At 40.5% G+C, this 18,263-nt stretch overlaps 1 protein-coding gene across 5 annotated transcripts in view; it reads left to right on the forward strand.

The window, feature by feature from the left end:
* The window catches only part of smoc1 (SPARC related modular calcium binding 1), a 56,893-nt gene that overhangs the window by 21,066 nt on the left and 17,564 nt on the right, over positions 1-18,263 (forward strand). For 4 of the 5 annotated variants that reach the window (XM_044046797.1, XM_044046799.1, XM_044046796.1 and 1 more), the window contains exons 2-8: positions 3,376-3,541; positions 3,772-3,855; positions 5,838-5,950; positions 6,124-6,223; positions 9,495-9,542; positions 11,328-11,417; positions 11,800-11,868. In XM_044046797.1, coding sequence (XP_043902732.1) covers positions 3,376-3,541; positions 3,772-3,855; positions 5,838-5,950; positions 6,124-6,223; positions 9,495-9,542; positions 11,328-11,417; positions 11,800-11,868 — 670 coding nt within the window. The remainder of the gene's footprint in view (positions 1-3,375; positions 3,542-3,771; positions 3,856-5,837; positions 5,951-6,123; positions 6,224-9,494; positions 9,543-11,327; positions 11,418-11,799; positions 11,869-18,263) is intronic. The other variant, XM_044046800.1, reaches the window with a different exon arrangement.

Here is an 18,263-nt window from a genome sequence, read left to right on the forward strand (position 1 = left end):
ACATGGTTGCATAACAGTTGGTTGGTTGCGTGCCTCATTTTGACAATGCCTTATCTGACGTGCAGCGTTACTTGCGAGTCGAGCACTGTGTTCGCCATCTGCCTCAGCTTCGCTGAGCCTTGTCTCACTCACAGTGCTGTGTGAGTGAGAGGGGGAGTGGCTACAGTAGAGCGGCGAAAGCCAATGTAGTGCTTCTTTTACCGATATCATAATTGTTTTTGTTCCAGATTCGCCGTGCAAAGTAGGATATAATATATATATTTAACGATTAGCGATATCTTTTGCATTACTAATCCAAACAATGTCAAACTGCACTGCAGTTAATCGTGCCCGTAGCAAGACACTTGTTGAAATCAATCAGACCATCGGTTTGAGAGATTTGCGAATGACACACACACACACGCACACAGGAAGACACGCCTCATGCTGTTGTTTTTTTTTTTTATCTTGCAGAAACTACAACAGGAAAAGTTTCTACATATGTATATATATATATATATATATATATATGTATATATATATATATATATATATATATATATATATACATATATAATAAATATATATAAATCTATATTGTTGTTCTGCACAGATAAAGAAGCATCTGCCTGTGCTGCCAGCTGTGACACCCCTTACGATCAAAACATTACGCCAACAGTCCAATAACAGTCTGCTAATATTATATTTACAAGTAAAAATCTAGGGTTTCGGACGGCTAAATAATCCTGCATATGTGAAATGATACCACATTTTTTCCAAATGAGGCTTCATCTGTAAAAGTATTCAAACACGCTAGAAAGAGGCAGCTCTCCTCCCTAATATGAAGAAAAGAACTCTCCAAAGAGTCTTGAAATGAGTCGATTTTCATTGGACACGTGTAATATTAGATCAGCATTTGGAAAAAACAAAACCTTTGATTTTTATAGTTTGGATTCAGGTTTTGATTCAATTACAGGGATTTAGGAATTAATGTTCACAGCTGCCATAGCTGTCACGGCTGGCAGACACTGTGTGGCATCTGTAAAATGAATATAATGAGTAAAACACCACAGAAGACTGTAATTAGATTCTTTTTCTGACCCGTGTCTCATTTTCATCACTGTACTCTGGCTTTTTTCGTGATTTCGTAAAAGTTGCGTTTCGTTTCCAGGTCGTCTAAGAGACAGAAGCAGATATTAACCAGAACATGAAAAGAATATGAAACTTCAGTAGTGAGTCACTGTTGCATCCTGGCACTGTGAAAGACTTTTCTGTTTGGTCCAAAGCGAAATATCTAAAGCAGTGGGTGGATTGACATTAAGTTTTTAAAGACCTTCAAGTCCCAGAGGCTATAACTTGATGACTTTAATTCCCCTGACGTTTCATGTAGAGAGTGAAATGTCTCAACAACTACGTGAATGATCAACATGACATTTTTGTACAGATATTATTTTTACCCTCAGGATTCATTTGAATTATTGGTAACCCCCTGATTTTTTCCTCTCAATCAGGCCACAGTATAAATTTACTCCATATTTTTGACAAAATACTTTCGACAGAGTCTCCCCCTAGGGGCTATTCAATATATTGCTACTGAAGCTGGGTAAAAAAAAGTAAAAATTTCCAATATCAATCATTTTAATATTTGCAATTTCCTGTTGTTTCCTCTACACAAATCACAGACGATCATGATTACACGAGAAGTGACCCAATAGTCTCACATGACAGCGATAGTAACGCTTATTTTTTTCTTTCATTACCAAGCGAAATTGGTATGGAAAATGAAAACTCTCTAAAATTGAATAGGAATTGGATCCATTCAGGAAATTAGCCGCGATACCCAGCCCTAATTGCTACTTCTGGGTTGTCTTCAGTGAGCAAACCAGAAGACGACGTCCATTTTTTTAACATATGGTCTAAGTTAGAGTCCGTTCATGAAAAACATATTTGAGTAGATTTTTATGTGCTATATATTTGTACTTGGGCATTGCGTGTTTTCTTTTTTTTTGTCTTTGAAGAAACAGATGTTTTCGCAGCCTCAAAGGTTCGCTCATCACTCATGAGAAAAGCCAAAACTGGTGTCTGCGTTGTTGTAATAGTTGAAACCTTTTCCGTAGTTGGCTCACGATCGCTGTTGAGACACTTTTCACTTCAGAGCAGATGATTGTGGTGCTGCTCACTGCACATCTACTCTCTGTCCCCATTAACCCACAACTCCATCTATTTGGCAAGGTTTGGGAATGGGAATTTTACAGTCTTTCCAATTTGCCTGAGACAGAAATTAAGATGACTTTCATATTACTTTTTTTTTTTTTCATTTTAAAGTGCTTTGGAAAAAAAACCCTGCACACACGTCCTGATTGGTAACTATAAGCTGTAAACAAAAAGCTTCTTTTACCACCTGGTATGTAAATCCCTCCTCGGAGATCCACTCGCATGTGGATAGCACTAACGACTGTTCACACCTGAACATTAAACACATCCTGGATGGGTCTCCTGTGACCACATGACATCAGATCTGGCTCCCCTTGCCTGTTCTTGAGAACAAACTTGTGTGTTTAACAAGTTTGAGTGTACAGATGGCAATGTTTTTGTGTGTCTGTGCAAGTGACGCAGAGAGAGAGAAGCACAAGTGTATCAAAGCCCTACTTACGCTGCTGTAACATGACAAAACATTTTTAGTAGTAAAGTTGTAGCCCAATAAAATGTTCAGGCCACCGTTGCGTCTTTACATATTTTGAAGTGATGTCAAACAGCAATATTAATCTTTTTTTTAACATGGTTCTTGAACATCTGTCGGATTAAATGACAATCCCGATCACACAGGCATCCAGGTGTGCAGTGAAACTGAAGTGGAATGACGGGGAGCCCTTTTCCAAGCTTTGTCTAAGGGGAGGCTCTCAGTTTCAGCATTTAAAAACTCCTCCTGCTTCAGACCGTAAATATACTGTATCTGAGGCAGCCGTGGAGCCAAGAGCCATTACTGCTGTCAGAGGGAAGGCTGTGGTCCAACACCAGAGCAGAGTCAACTCAGTTATAGTTCTTGAGTTAAGATCCGTGCAGAGGCAAAGAAGGATTCCCATCCCTCTGAGTGTGGTTTGGCTCCTTTGAAACTTAATCAAGGTTCAACCATCTTCAGCCAAAGACCAAGAAGACAAATTAGCCTCTAAGCTGAGCTTCAGTTCAGTGCAGGTCACACCTGTGTTTCAGTAGCTTAAACAAAAGAAGGAAACGTCCCATGATTCCAGTTAGAACATTAGTTTGGCATAATCTCAGATTATGATTCAGATGAATGTGCCCTTTGTTTAAACTCAGGCAAAGTAGAAGAAACAGAACACGTTTCAAATGACAAAGTGAGTTTTTCATGCTGAGATGCTTTTGTTCTTGTCATCGCAGTGGTTGATCGGCGACAGAGACAGTCACTGTGGGATCATCTGCACACGGACGCAGGGGAAGCCGGTGTGTGGCTCGGATGGGCGGAGCTATGAGACCGGCTGCGAGCTGCAGAGAGCGCGCTGCAAAGACAAGACACTCGCATTGGCACACCGCGGACGATGTCGAGGTTCGTACCAAGATCTGGTTTTAAAGGTCCAGTTTGAAAGAATTAGTGACATCTAATGGTAAGCCTGCAGACTATAACAAACCGAGGACTCCTTTGCAAACACCTACCTTTCCCTAACAAGCCAGGGAACTATAGTGGCATATAGTAGCCAACTACTGAGGCTGTTGTTCTTTGTTTGGTTAGTAAACCTCTGTCTGGCAAATACAAATGATGTGGCTTTTTGTCGCTAGGCAAAAACTGGGTGAAACTTGACCAGTTGGCTGTGGTACCAGTACCGACCTCCACCTCTGAGGGGAGAGACCTGGAGCTGAAAGGTAAGGACCCAGAAAACATCAGCTATGCTTGAAATCAACCTAATTGACTCCATATCTTGTTTGAATTTAAAAAGGAATACATGTTTAAATTGAAGCCACACACGAACGCATAAAAAGTGGGACACAACAAGAAGATGTCTTTCATTTTCCGCCTCTCTGTAGGCGTGTAAATTTTAACAGACCAGCATCACTCACTTCCTCAGTCTCTGGATGCCAGCCACTCAACAGCAGCAGAGATTGATAGGTCTAGAGTCAAGGTTGGAACTTGGCATTACCCCCCCCTTTTTTTTTTTTTTAACCTTCTTTTGTCCATCAGGGAAACAACAGGCCCCCAACCAAATTCATTTCTGGAGGAAAATTTGTTCCCTCTGTGTGGTAACACATGGTTTTGTTTCATCGCATCAGTGGTGCACTAAGAAAAGGAAAGCCGGACAAAGCTCACTCAGTCTTCGCAGATGTGCGTTTGACCTGTTTGGTTGGTTAAAAAAAACCCACAAAAAAAACAGTCCTTGTATACAAAGGCAGAATCTGGGCAGCGCTTCCTTACTGTGTGTTTGAGTATCAGATTAAACATAACAAATACACTGGTACAGGTACAACAAACAAAATACAACAAGCAGACAATGTTTATCCATTATTTATCCACAAAATGGTAAGAGAACTGTTGGGTAAGCATAGACAAACATTGGCCGGACATGACGAATAGACTTTGATTATCACTTTGTTTTTACATTTCCATAAATTAGACTTGTTTAAATAGGGCACACAAGCAGTTGTATGCTTTTTTTCTAAAATAAGACTAAATACACATGGTCAAAGTGTTTGTTTTTTAACTTCGCATAACTGTGTCTGTTCTGCTTGGTGACATCATCATCACCCAATTCTCTCTCTCTCGGTCTTTTACTCTGAAGGAGACGACATGTCTGTCTCCTCTCAGGTCCACGGATTACTTTCTTTAAAACCTTTATTTATTCAGGGTAAAGGTTTGCCAAAAGTGGAGGACTGCGGTTTCACCGGTCAGCTTCCCGGCTTGAATGCGCACCCATGAACAGTCGAACGCGGAGCTCGGCTCCACACAAGCTGCGAGGGCAATAAAAACTGCAGTCGCTGATGGGATTTTGAAACTCACTTCATTTTTCTGACCTTCTCAGCCACTTCCATCTCTGTCCCCCGAGAGCAGCTTTGGCTCATCGGAGCTGCAGAAAACACAAGCTCAGTTTCCACTGACATTTCAAAAATACCAATGTTAAGCACACGGCACACTCCTCTGCACTAACAGCGCACGGCTCCAAGCCTGCTCCTGGCCCTGGTAATGGTCAGTGGAAGCACAATTTGTCGGGGGAATGTGTTGGTTTAGCATTTAGCAGTAGATTAATAAACGGTCTCGCAGCATTGGTGTGTTCTTGGTACGACAAGGGTTTAAAAGCAGCATGTGTGGAGAGGTTTGCTGCAGGTTGTCCCGCGCTAAAGGCTCGTTAACCTTCTAATCCCTCATCCAACAGCTATTTGTGGTTTAAAATGATAAGCATTGGCTTTTGAGCAGCTACTGGGAGCAAACTACGTGTTCACAATGGAACCAAACAACTCATAGTTTCGGTATGCATAGGTACAAGTGCAAATGACAGACTCATATTCTTACATTCATAAGAATCACTCTGATTAAGAAAGAAAGAAAAACAGAAATGTATGGAGGTTCGAAAAACTCAATGGTAAAAGTGTAAAAAGTAAATCAACGATGTTGTCTCCCTTCAGTACTGTAACTATGAAAATGTGCCCTGAAGCACAATACTTATATGTCAGATGGAGCTCAGTGGCCAACAGTAGTAAATTAGGGTTGTACTGGTCAGCTCCCCGGTGTTAACATGGGTGGTGTTGACGAAGAACAGGCCTGTTCATTAAAAAAAAAACACACACACACAAAAGCAGTGCAAGAGGTTTGTACACAATGTTTGAGAACAGACTGTCCTGTCAATATATTACAGATGCAGATCAGTCCAAGTGTCGTGTTGAGAGGAACCAGGCTTTGGAACAAGTCAGGAGACCTCAGGAGTCCATGTTTATCCCAGAATGCAACGAAGATGGGACGTTTGCCCAGGTCTGTCTCCGTAACACCACACATTTCTATCTTCCACATTCCTTCGCTCTCCTGTGACTCGTTCCCGTCCACACATCACAACTCCACTGTCGGAATTCTTCACGCCCTGTTTTATTTACACTCCTCTTAACAAAGGAAAACCACAGCCATGGTCATTTTTGTTGCCTCTGCAGGTCCAGTGCCACACTCTGACAGGTTACTGCTGGTGTGTCACCAGTGATGGGAAGCCAGTGAGTGGCTCGTCTGTGCAGAACAGGACCCCAGTGTGTTCAGGTACTGAGGGACAAACGGCCTGGCAACAGGGGGAGGAACTGTCCAGGGTGTTGTTTTTGTGCAGTCTGGGGATGGTACATTGTCATGCATTGTCCAAGTTAAAGGTCCAGTGTGTAACATTTAGGTGGAATTCTTTTCGCTATTTTGCAGAAGATAAAATAGGGTCACACAGTTCAAAATATATGCAGCTCTAAACTGACCGTGGATGTGAATGTGACAGTGAATGGCTGTTTGTCTCTGTGTGTTTGCCTGTGATGGACCGTCCAGCGTGTCCAGTGACCCATGACTGATTAATGAATGAATGAATGAATGAATGAATGAATGATAGGATAAGGTAAGGTAAGATAAGATGAGATAAGATGAGATTTCCATAATCAAGAGAATTGGGAATGGAAAAAATTATCAATATTTATTGTGAAAGACTTCAAAATGAAGTCTAACTCACCAGTATATAGCCCGTGTGATTTATTGTGAAGTGCCTTTGTGTCTTTTTAGCGATTCAAGGACCTCATAATTGCCAATTTCCTTTAAGACTCGTTCACTTTCTAATATTTTTATGTGATATTTGACAATACATCTGCTTCTCCTGTATAAGTCTGAACGCTTGCAAAAGAGAAGGAACCAAATGAGAGAAGAAGAACAAAATTAAAGGAGGTTATGCCAAAATCATGTTTAAGAATCGAAAAAAAAACAAAAAACAATTAAATATTAGCACAATGATATTGCTGTGGTATTTGGTAGGATGTTTCCTGACACTTTTTTATTACCATCAAAGAGCAACATTGATGTAAAATTGTCAGTGGTGGCTACATATGTACGATCTTGGAGCCAAGAGCGCGTGAAAGCCAAGTCTCTGTGGTTTGGGCCAATTAACTTTCACATCAGATTTCAAAAGACAACTGGAAATGGTTTATAGCTTCAGTTCCCTATCAAAGACAGAACTGAGAGTCCATGGCTTGTATTAGTATCCTAAGCAGCAGCATACGAGGATGTAAATCTAGTAGATTACCATTGGGGTGACCAAACAGCCAAAATCACTTTCAGCATAACTGTGCTGATGAAAGATGAAAAAGTGAACGCAACCTTTGTGTTACAGTTAATTAGGGTCCGTCCTGCCGTAGTACAAGCGCATGTGTATTACATGTCATGTGGAATACAGCAGGTGCAAGGTCAACGAGACGGCTAATGGCCATACATGCAGGGGCCTCTTAGCCCCTAGTTTAAGTGCTCTCAGAGCGAGGGCCTCCGTACACTCATCTTGGATGGGAACACTTTATGATAATCACCATCATTTTCCCTCAGAAGATAATACAAGGGGGTGTTTGCCAGAATTGGATTGCACAGTCACTAGAGCATATGGTGCACATTTTGTGCGGGGAGTGCGGTGAGAATGGTCGCATGCCCTTCTGAGGCTGTTCAGCAGACGGCCAGAGGCTTCCTCCTTTGCCTCTCTCTGTCTTTATCTCTCCCTTTGCCTCAATCTCACGCTCCCTCTCTTTGCTCTGCACTTGTGCCACTAATCATGTGTATGGCTCCCATCATCATCATCATCATCAGCAGCAGCAGCAGCACCTGCAGCTCACACAGAGGCAGTTAAGTTCTCACATGGAGCATGTCCATTCATAGCAGGAAACCACTAAACTTAGAAAAAAGCTTGCTGAGGGGATAGTAGTGAAATTGTTTTGTCGCAAACATGCTGATGTACATTTAGACAGTTGAATTTACATGCACAAATATTTTTTGCAGCGACAACAAAAAAAAAGTTGCACATAACGAATCGTTTGGTCTCCAAGAACAGAAACTATGTAACAGTGTTTGTTTGCTCTGATGTGAAAATCTGTAGAAAACTATCAACACGCGAACAAACATGCGTGACGTGCGAAGGCCGTAGGAGTGACTGACATAGCAACGTTCATTCCTGTTTTGACGAAAAAAAGGTACCGTTGAAATCTGGTCGACAGTAATGGTGCGTTCCAGTTGTAGGCGGACGTTGGAATCTCCAAGTTCCTGGTCAGAAATCTCAACTTAAACGCCCCTTCAATTCCGAATTCCAACTTAAAAAGTCTTACTCAAAAATAAGCTAATAAACTTGCATTAAACACATATTGTTATTCTGTTTGTGTGTACACAATAATGATATATAGCATTATTACTGACTGGAATTATGATATGTTAGTGATGTGTCACTCCCAGCTCTGACTTCCGGTGGAAATGAAATGCACCATAACTTCATGCTGGCAGAGGTTTACTTTAGAGCACTTTACTTCTTCTTCTTTTTTTTTGAAATATGCAATTACAACATCATGACTCAGTTTTTCCAAAGGTTTTGTGCCATCCCAGTGATTGACAGCTTTATGCGGAGCCAAAAAAAACGAAAGTAGATTCCAAGAAATGTGACTGTGAACAATGCAGGAGTTTAAATACCTAAAGTAGGCTTTGCGTTTTATGAGAATTCCCAAGATAGAGTTTGAGACACAACGTCGGCCTTTCTGTCCTGCATAAGATCCGATATGTTCATTGTTTCTTGCAAAGGTATGTATGACACGACTAAGCACAATCTGGGCTCAATAAACCTGAAATATTCACAGCTGCTACTGTCAAACACACCCAACAACTCTTCTTTCCTCGTGATTCTCCCCCTCTCATTCTCCTGACATGCTCAGACGCCCCTGTACACTATGACCCAAATCAATCATCTCACATACATTTGCAGGAAACTTCCATGAATTTATGGGAACTCATGCTGCGACAAGTGGATTGTCAGGTAGTAAATTTCCTTCTAGTTGCCTTCATTAAAATGTCTTCTACTGTACGATGATTGCACTGCACTAATTTTGCTCTGTTCCTCCCTGCATCCATGCATGACATCGAAATCTGCATGCACCGAAAACAAGAACATGTACTCTGATAATCCTCAGATATGGCAAAACCTCTCAGGGCCACAGTAGTCACCATTAAGATAACGCAAGCACCAAATGTTTCAATGTGTGACTCTGAAGCACTAACAGAATGTATTCATCAAAGTTAGCATCTAACCCTAAGGCAATGCGTCATCAATGGGTTGGGTAATCTGTGGGAATTATACCTTTTTGTCGATGCGTCCTGTATTTACAGTACTTGGAACAATCACATTTAATTCTACATGATTAGACGGCTATTAAGTAAATCAAGTGACTCTACAGTGGATTTTTACATTCCCAAAATGCTTTCCTTTTTTTTGTACATGTTGTATTTGTTTGTTTGTTTTTTGTTTTTCTTTTTGAAATTACAGGGTCAGTAACAGATAAACCACCTGGGTCATCGAACTCTGGTAGAAAAGGTGAGTTGAGATCTGTTGGCTGTTTTGTGTGCATGCACAGGGGCGTTTTGGTTCGTATGAGAAAGACTGAGAGAAATTCAAAAATGTCTTTTGACTAGATTTTACATCGTCGTCCAGGGAGGGGGGTGTAATTGTGGGAGGGCTTGCCGTTGATGCCAACATTAACTGGACCCCCCCCCACCACAGTTTAGCCATCAGTACAGACCTGGATCAAACAGTAATTGAGAAATATTGAAGTTGTACCTATGCGTGTGCATTTATTGGCCAATTTATTAGATACATAGGACACCTATCCCAGATAGCACAGGCCACAACAAGTAAAGGCACTGTTACCATTCATAACTGTGGTGTATGTACCAAACTGAACTGTAGCATAATGGCCTACATGCACTGATCAATTTGCTTGCATGCGATTGGCTGATTCAATAGTTGCGTTAATGAGCGGCCTAACTGGTGTACCTAATAAAGTGGCTGGTGAATGTATTTTCAGCTGGCTTCAAAAAAAAGTTGCTTATCAACAGTAACTTTTTTATTATTTTTTTTATTATTCAGTTTCCCCTCAAGTGTTTACAGATACTGGCATGTCATCTGATTTAAGGACTTGCGTTAGTGCTTGCAGAATGAATCCAATCAAAGACTTTTTTCCTGTGGTTTCCTTTTGATTTATTGATTTCCAAAGGGATTTTCCAGATGCGACAAAACTGCATATGGGTGAGTATTTTAGGTGGCTCAAATCCACAGCATCATATACAATTGATTACAGTTTGAACATTCATTCGCCTGATGAAGCCTGGTTTTTGTTTTAGCATCTTTTTTGGACAGCTTTTCTCCACCAAACCCTTGCTCCTAGAAATATTGATGGTTTAAAATTGCAAAATAGTATATTTTTTTAGCCGCTTTTCCCAAATGCACGCAAGTCCAAGGCTGCAGTGATGATTGACAATTGATTATCAATTGATAACTAAATGAATCGCCAACTATTTTGATTGTTTTTTTTTTAATAATTAAAATAAGCTTTTTGAGCTATATCTGCTCCATATAACAAAGAAATCACTAAAACTGATTAATCTTGAGGGCCACATGGCAGGTTAGTGGCTAGCCTCACAGTAAGAAGGTTCGAATCCTGGTTTGACCTTTCTGCGTGGAGCTTACATGTTCTTATGCAGAAGTTAATGACACTTTTAATTGACGGAGGTGTGGTGCTGGGATTGGCTCCAGTTCCCTGCTTTAAGTGGAGGATAAAGTGGTAGATAGTGAGTAAGTGTGTGGGTGAGAGTGATTAATTTTGGTTTGTAAACAATCCAAGACATTTGAGAACATCATTTCAAGGGTTGGGAAACACTGATCAACATTTTCTGACATGTTATGGACCAAATCAGTGCCTGATTAATTGAGAAAATAATTGATAGAATAATAAGTCCTAAAAATATCAAACCTTCACAGTAACTTCATCTCCTTAGTCAACGTTTTTGCATGATTTCTAATATAATATAATTTTCTTGTCTCTGTGAAAAACAATATTGGTGTTTATTGAAAGCTCAGAATTAAATTCAGACTGCCTTCTGTTACAGTGCAGTACAGTGTGTGTGTATGTGTATGTGTGTGTGAGAGAGAGACCGACAGAGAGAATGTAGTGGAGCCAAATGTGGATGGTCGTCCCTGTGTTTTTGTATTATTCCATCTTTCTTTCACTCTGTTTTTCTATCTATCTTGGCCGGGCCATGTGCAAATCCCAACCATTCAACAGTTCTGGAGAGTAGATTGTATTAACCTCAATAATGGTAGTTTCTTTCCGTTTCTTTCTCACCCTCAACCCAGATGATGGCTCCAAGCCTACACCCACCATGGAGACTCACGTCCCCCCTGAGGGTGACGGTAAGTCTGCTTCACCTACTCATCCATCTGTAAACCACTGGTAACATGATCACTTTTTTAAGCTGAGATCCATTGAGTGTTTATTTTCACAGTCATGGTTTAAAAGCTGGCTCACATTTGCTCCGTGTCAATTTTGCCCCACAACCTCTAAGGGAAACACAACATTATTTTATACATTTAATATCAAAGCCAGAGATGCAGTTTTTTCACTCACAACATTTTCCAAGTCTGGATGTCAAATATGACATATTCAATATCTTGTCTTGGATGCCATTCTAATTTTGGTTTTGTGGGTAAAGCTCAGTTAAATGAATTGTGGTGAGCTATGTCATGACTCAGTATGAAAACATTTGATCTTTCCTCTGTTATCCTACCACTGCAGAGATCACTGCTCCAACGCTGTGGATAAAACAGCTGGTTAAACAGAACAGCTCCACCTCCAGGAAGCAAGGTGAGCGAATTAAACAGCTTCTTGTTCTCATATATTCAGTAAATCAACACTTAAATGTCCAAAAACAATTAGGTGTTGCAGAAGTTCCACTTTCAACATCACACACGTCCTCTGCTTTTCCATCTCCTGTGGTGTTTTACACCAATTGGCGTCCATAGTATTTCATTTCTGCTGTCTTCGCCTCTTCTCTTTCCTTCTTTTTGATCTCACACACATAACCTTGTACCGTAATGCTGTTTTTGAAACCAATCACATTCTGATAACCATCAATAATACTGAAAACATGTCTGTTTTAACCACCTAGAGGTATGTTTTTAGTACACTGGTGCGGTATTTTTCAGGTGTTACTGAGGTTAGTGTTGGGGCAGGGTTAGACAAGGGTTAGGCAGTACAAATTTTAAAAAATATTTTAAAAGGTGATATAGTTATAGTGGTATCAACCACACTATATGTCTGGATATACGGTATCTATAGCATCTTTTGCTAGCTTGCCACTACAGATGCTAGCTTTAGCTCTAGGTTCAGTTGGTAAGAACTAGTGACATCTAATGGTTAAAGGAATATTTTCGTTGGAAAGATGGATGTCTGTTAAAACTGGGTCATCTATGTAGTAGAAATGTGAAATAGCATTTGAATCAAGTGCCTTCTTGGCCGAGAGAAGCAGAAAAATGTCATTTAGCCTCACGTAGATGAACGACAACAACTCCCAGAATGCACTGCGCTCGCTGCCCCGTGAGAGTCTCGCTGTCTCAAGCTTCGAAGCTGACAGCACTAGTTGTGTAAACCGCGAATCCCTGTGAGTAATTAAATATATAATGAATATAAAAACACAAAACGAAATACTTGCCACCCACGGCCGGTGCCGGCGCTCTCCGCCACCCGCTGGCTTCTAGTTTTCACCAAAATGTTTATTCTGCAGAGCCGGTTAGCGTAACTGTTACCAAAGATGGCGGACACCGTGTTTACATTCTGGGAATGAAGAAATATCAAGAAGAAGTAGTCCTTTAAACTGTGGATTGTGGATAAATGGAGGACTCCGACACTCACAACTCCTATTCCTAATCATATAATGGAACTATGGTGGCCTTCACATACCAGAAAGGATGTCTTTCTTCATTTGCACTGTAAACTAAGTCTTCATGACCCAAATGTACACTCTGGCTGGTTACAACTCGACGCAAATAAAAAGCTTATTCTAAAGCTACAAAAAAACTTATTTATCTGAAAAGTGATTATACACTATAATCACTTTTTCAGGACCACTTTTTACCATTATACAAACATGCTAATGGGTAGTATATTCAATTTCTGCATATAAACCCTCCAAAATGTTACAGGCTAGATTTTTAAGCTGACAGTGAAAACCAAAACACAGAAGATGCTTGAAACCTAAACTTGGTTTAAAGTTTTTAAAGCGTTGAAGGCACCAGTTAAGATAAAATGTAAAACATTTCCAGTTTGTACACAGCGCAGCACAGCCCGGATTATATTTCTTGGTCTCTTTCCATTGGAGTAATTTGTTTAGCTTTCTCAGTCTCCTATTCAATTATGTCTCGACTTGTTCACCAGCCCCGTGGGCGAGCCGGACGCTTTGGACGCTGCTGCAACAAGTCAAGGAGTGAATAGTGGTGTAAGGTGCGAGTTGGATGGATATTTAGTTAGCTGGTAAATGTGATTAATGTCATCTAAGAGACTCACAATTACATATGCATGCGATAGTGAGATTGTCACTCCAAAAGTACAGTAAAGATCAATTAGCTATGGTTTAAATTCTTTGAAGACACTTTTTTTTAAAGCAGTAAATCAATTTCAACTGATGTTCAAATGCATTTTACAACCCATATGACCTACAGCCCAGGTCATAGCTTACGTATGATAATGTTACAACAGATTGCTGGACCTTCAGAGCAACACAGAGCTACACGACTCTATATGACTTCTCTTCTTTTTACACTTAGTTTCCGATTGACTGCTTACGGTTACATTCATATGGCTAATCAATGATTTAAATTTGACAATAAGGCCCTAATGTGTTACACTGCAAACATTCATTATCACTCATGGCACCATGTAGACTCTTTTCACAGACTACACTCCGACACAGCACACAAACAGTTGATTGTACCACAGGGTTTTATTTTGAATGATGGGGATGTGACAGGGGAAACTGTGGTCAGGGCAGCACAGAGTGAGTGAGCATCATATTTTAGCGCAGAGATATTCACTGTGACAGCTCTTTGAAACCTCTTTGGAAACACCAGCTTCCTGTTTCCAATTAGCATCTCTGTTCTCAAAGAACGAGCGACAAGGCTGCGGCCGAGGTGGAGATTTGAGTGATGAGCGCGGTGGTTTGTGTCAGATGTGTGCATCATAAAAGGGAGACACAAGTGTGTATATGTAAATGAGAAAGTGTGTTGTTGATGCATTCATGTGAGCGCCTGTTTTAAATTGGTATGGGAAACTAGCAAGTTGCATATTTACACATCCAACAGTTGCACAACAACTTCACTGTTGTCATGTTTCTCGTCATTTGGTGAATGTAAACACTTTTTTTCCTTTCTTGTTTCACATTGAAGAATAAGTGACTGTAGAGATAAGGACAGTGTACCCACACCTCGGTTGACATCAAATTCAAAGACTTTCCAGGACCAATTCCCTCAAATTTAAGGACCAAATGTGCTGACACAGCTTATTGATTGTTTTTGGGATGTGGATTCAAGCCAGTCATTGTAATGTTCTTAAGTGACCCGGAGATTCACATAATTTGCTCTCTCTTGCTTAACTTTACTCGCTGATTGTTCTGTATGGAATCTCACGGCAGACAGACAGTGGACTTATGAAAAAGTAAAATAAAATAGTTTTTTCTATTTTATCACACTCTTTTATCACCCTTCATTTCAATCGATATTGAGTTGAAACAAAAAAGAAATAGAATCTGGACTTTAATACACATAGCAGTGTCTTTTTCAGTGAAATAGTCACATTAACTGATTCCTTTTTCATCCAACAGTTTGTCATAGAATTGAATATTCCACCCCTAATCAGAACCTGAACAGTCTTTCTGTTCTGAGATTCTGGAAAACCAGAAGGACGACTTTCAGCTTAATATCCCCGGATCTCTCGCACTAATTATGACTTAAAGCAACAACGTGTTAGTGTTAGTTTGCAATGTAAGGAAGAGTCCATTATTCACATGGATGTGTTTGTATGTGCCGCTTAACGTGTAATTGTTCCAAGTGTTGCAGATTATTTGTCAACATGCAGAGAAGTGGAAAAGAGTCGTAAAAAGAGGATCTTGTTTCTTAGGATTCTTTTTGTAGGGAGTGTGCACTTTGTGGTGGTGAAAGTTTACCATTCATCACGATGACAACAATAACAAGTTGTGTCGTTTGTTTTATGAGTGAACTTTCCATCATCTCGCTGGTTTTGTTGAACTCCGGGTCAAACACATGCACCTACATACCTCCACACAGAGTTCCTTAGTACTGACATTTCCACTATTTGAACTTCAGAGAAGGCCCACTACAGACAATATTGCAGTCATTACTCCACAGCTGAAAGCCATTGGAGTGAAGCGAGGAGGAGAGAGATGAGTTGGGGGTAGGTTGGAGGGGGAGGTATTAGGATGGAGGGAGGAAAAGTGAGGAGTAAAGGAATGAGAGGCAGATTGGGACAGCGATTGTTTAATAAAGGGGGAAAAAGGAGGAACAATGAAAGAAGACACATGTTTAAAAATAGCTTTACTGACTGGAGAAGTAGCAGGAGGCATGAAATGGGACAGGTCTGTTCAAAAGGCCCTGAAATCACCACAACAATAAGCCACTTGTTAAACAACTCTCCTCGACAACAACTTGTGTGGGTTTTTCTCTCTTCTTTCTGCAGGACAACATTTGTGCTCCTCGTCAGTCTCTTCTTGCCACAGGAAGAGAAATGAAATTGAAAAAGAAACAAAAACTAAATAGAGCAGAAATGCAGACATCCAAGACAGACAAAACTGTAGATTGAATTTCAAATCCGCACAACACACAAGATTTCACATCGCAAGCTTCCAGCCTTTTTCCATTTATATGTATAAAAACAATTTTCTTTATGGAATCCCAGCTCCTGGCGCCAGCATAACCTCTGTATAATAAACAGTGACCAGAAACATGGCACAGAGCTAAGAACACTTGAGTGTGAGTCTTCACAGAAGAAGTTCACCGGTGCAGGGGCACGTTTAGTTTTGTGTCGGCAGCCGTGCCAACCCCCCCAAACACACACACACACACACAGCACAGCTATTCTTCTTAGGACACTACATTTGGACAGCTTAAACAAAACTGTATTCCTAAACGTAACCATAACCACTTAATGCCCATCCCTAACCTTAACCTAAACATAAGTTTAAGTTCAGCCCTGAACTTAACCAGGTTTTGGTCACCATGAGCACCACTGGCTGGTCCTGACACGGTCAGTTTAATGACAAAAAAATTCCTAAAGAGATAACAAATGCAAGTACACACACACACACACACACAAACCCTTCTCATGCTGCTGCTAAACCTGCTGCTCATCAGTTTTGTTGAAAAGTTAAAATTAAGAATTGAGTTAGCACTATCCTCGTTAATTGTGAATTTCGGTGCATGTCCAAGGATGGCTGGAAAAATAGTTTGTTGAGTTTCAACCAGTAAGTTTAAGTTTCGAGTGCATTTATCTGTGTCAAGTCCAATATTCTATCTCAATTTTGTTCTCCACCACTAAAACCTAAAAGGTTACGTTTTTGCCCCATTTATCTTCTGGTCTGTCTGTGAGGAAAAAGTAAAAAAATTATTAGATTTTTGGTGAAAATCTGTACACAGAAAATATGCACCCTTGCTGGAAGTTTCTAGTCCTCTCTGAAGCTGGTAAATGTTCTCTTGTTTAGCAGCTAGTTGCTAACTTTGACTGTAATTTCGGATTAAAAGCAGCTGCTCGTTTCATCTGCAAACAAGGTTGTTGAGACTGAACCAAAACTATAAACTCAAGTTGTAGGCTGTCAAACAATGAACAGTCACATTCTGTGCGTGGCTGAGGAGAACGGAGCAGAGTCTGATGATAATTCTTTGCAAGGTTGTCACAACAAGCAATGACATAATTATTAAAATTATTGTTAATTGGTGTGAAGGATGTGAGAAATCCAGATCAGATTTCACAAGTTTCCTGTTCCGATGTTGTCTTCAACAAGACGGTGACTGTGCCGTATTGTTCTGATTATGCTTTGGTGTGTGTGACTGTGTGAGCTCAAACACCACATTTCACCACCCCGTAGAAAACTCTCCAGACAGGCAGTAACGCTCTTGAACGATAAATAAGAAATGGATCAGGAGGGGTACAAGCACACTTCATCACTGTGGTAACAACCTTTGCATACAGCCCTGTTGTACTTGACTTTAAGAGTGAACGATGGACTAAATGGATGCAAATGTAAATACAGTGTGGTGGAGGCAAGGTGTTGCAGGAGCATCACTCAAAGGCTGAGTGGCTGTTGTAGAATACACACAATACGACCGACTGGCTAGTTACGGCCAAGACCACAACATAACTTATATGTTGCATTGACACACACATTTCTGTGAAATCCAGGCTTTTCATTAACAAAAAAGAGCTGATAAATGATAACTTACATGACCCCAGTCTTCTCTTTTTAATGCTTGGAGCCACAGACGATGTCTATTTTTTTTAAAGGGATGAGATCCTGTAGGGATTCTGAAGAACTTGACACCATTGCTGGTTCTATTTTATGCCAAGTATGCTACTTGGTATCTTATTGTATTGGACTGTTGTACAAGTTAATGGTAAGAGTGTGTTTTCTGACCCCAAACTGTGCGTGCACATTTCTGTGATGTGGCTCTCGAAAGGGTCTATAGAACCATGTTCAAGTCAAACTGCTTAAAGCAGGACCACGGGACAAACCTGGACATGCAGGTTCATCACAGATCGGAATATTTTCCTTTTCCTCTCACAAAAAGTCACAATTGAACGAATTTGTATATGTATATTGATATTATTGGTATCTTGGGCCATGATCCTTGTACCATAGCATGAATTGGCCTGAAAATCCAATCCCTATTCGATAAGATTTAGAAGGCAGCACCTAAAAGGTCACGTCACTCTACTGTTCATCGACTACCTGGATCAAATTTGTGTCACTGCCCATTACCTACAGCGTAATGGACAAATCAGGCTTAAGCTTTTTCTTGACCACTGTGTTCCTCCAATTCCTCTTGCTGAGCCCTCCCTTCACACAAGACCAGGTTATTCTCATTTTGGTTCCCTGATGGTGGAACGTGTTACCTAGCAGGACATTCTCTCTCTGTCTTCAAGAAACTCTTGAAGATTCTTCTCTTTCGAGAATAACTTCTTTCTAAAATCTCTGA

Source organism: Solea senegalensis, linkage group LG16 (assembly GCF_019176455.1).
Source record: "Solea senegalensis isolate Sse05_10M linkage group LG16, IFAPA_SoseM_1, whole genome shotgun sequence".
NCBI classification, from domain to species: Eukaryota; Metazoa; Chordata; class Actinopteri; order Pleuronectiformes; family Soleidae; genus Solea; species Solea senegalensis.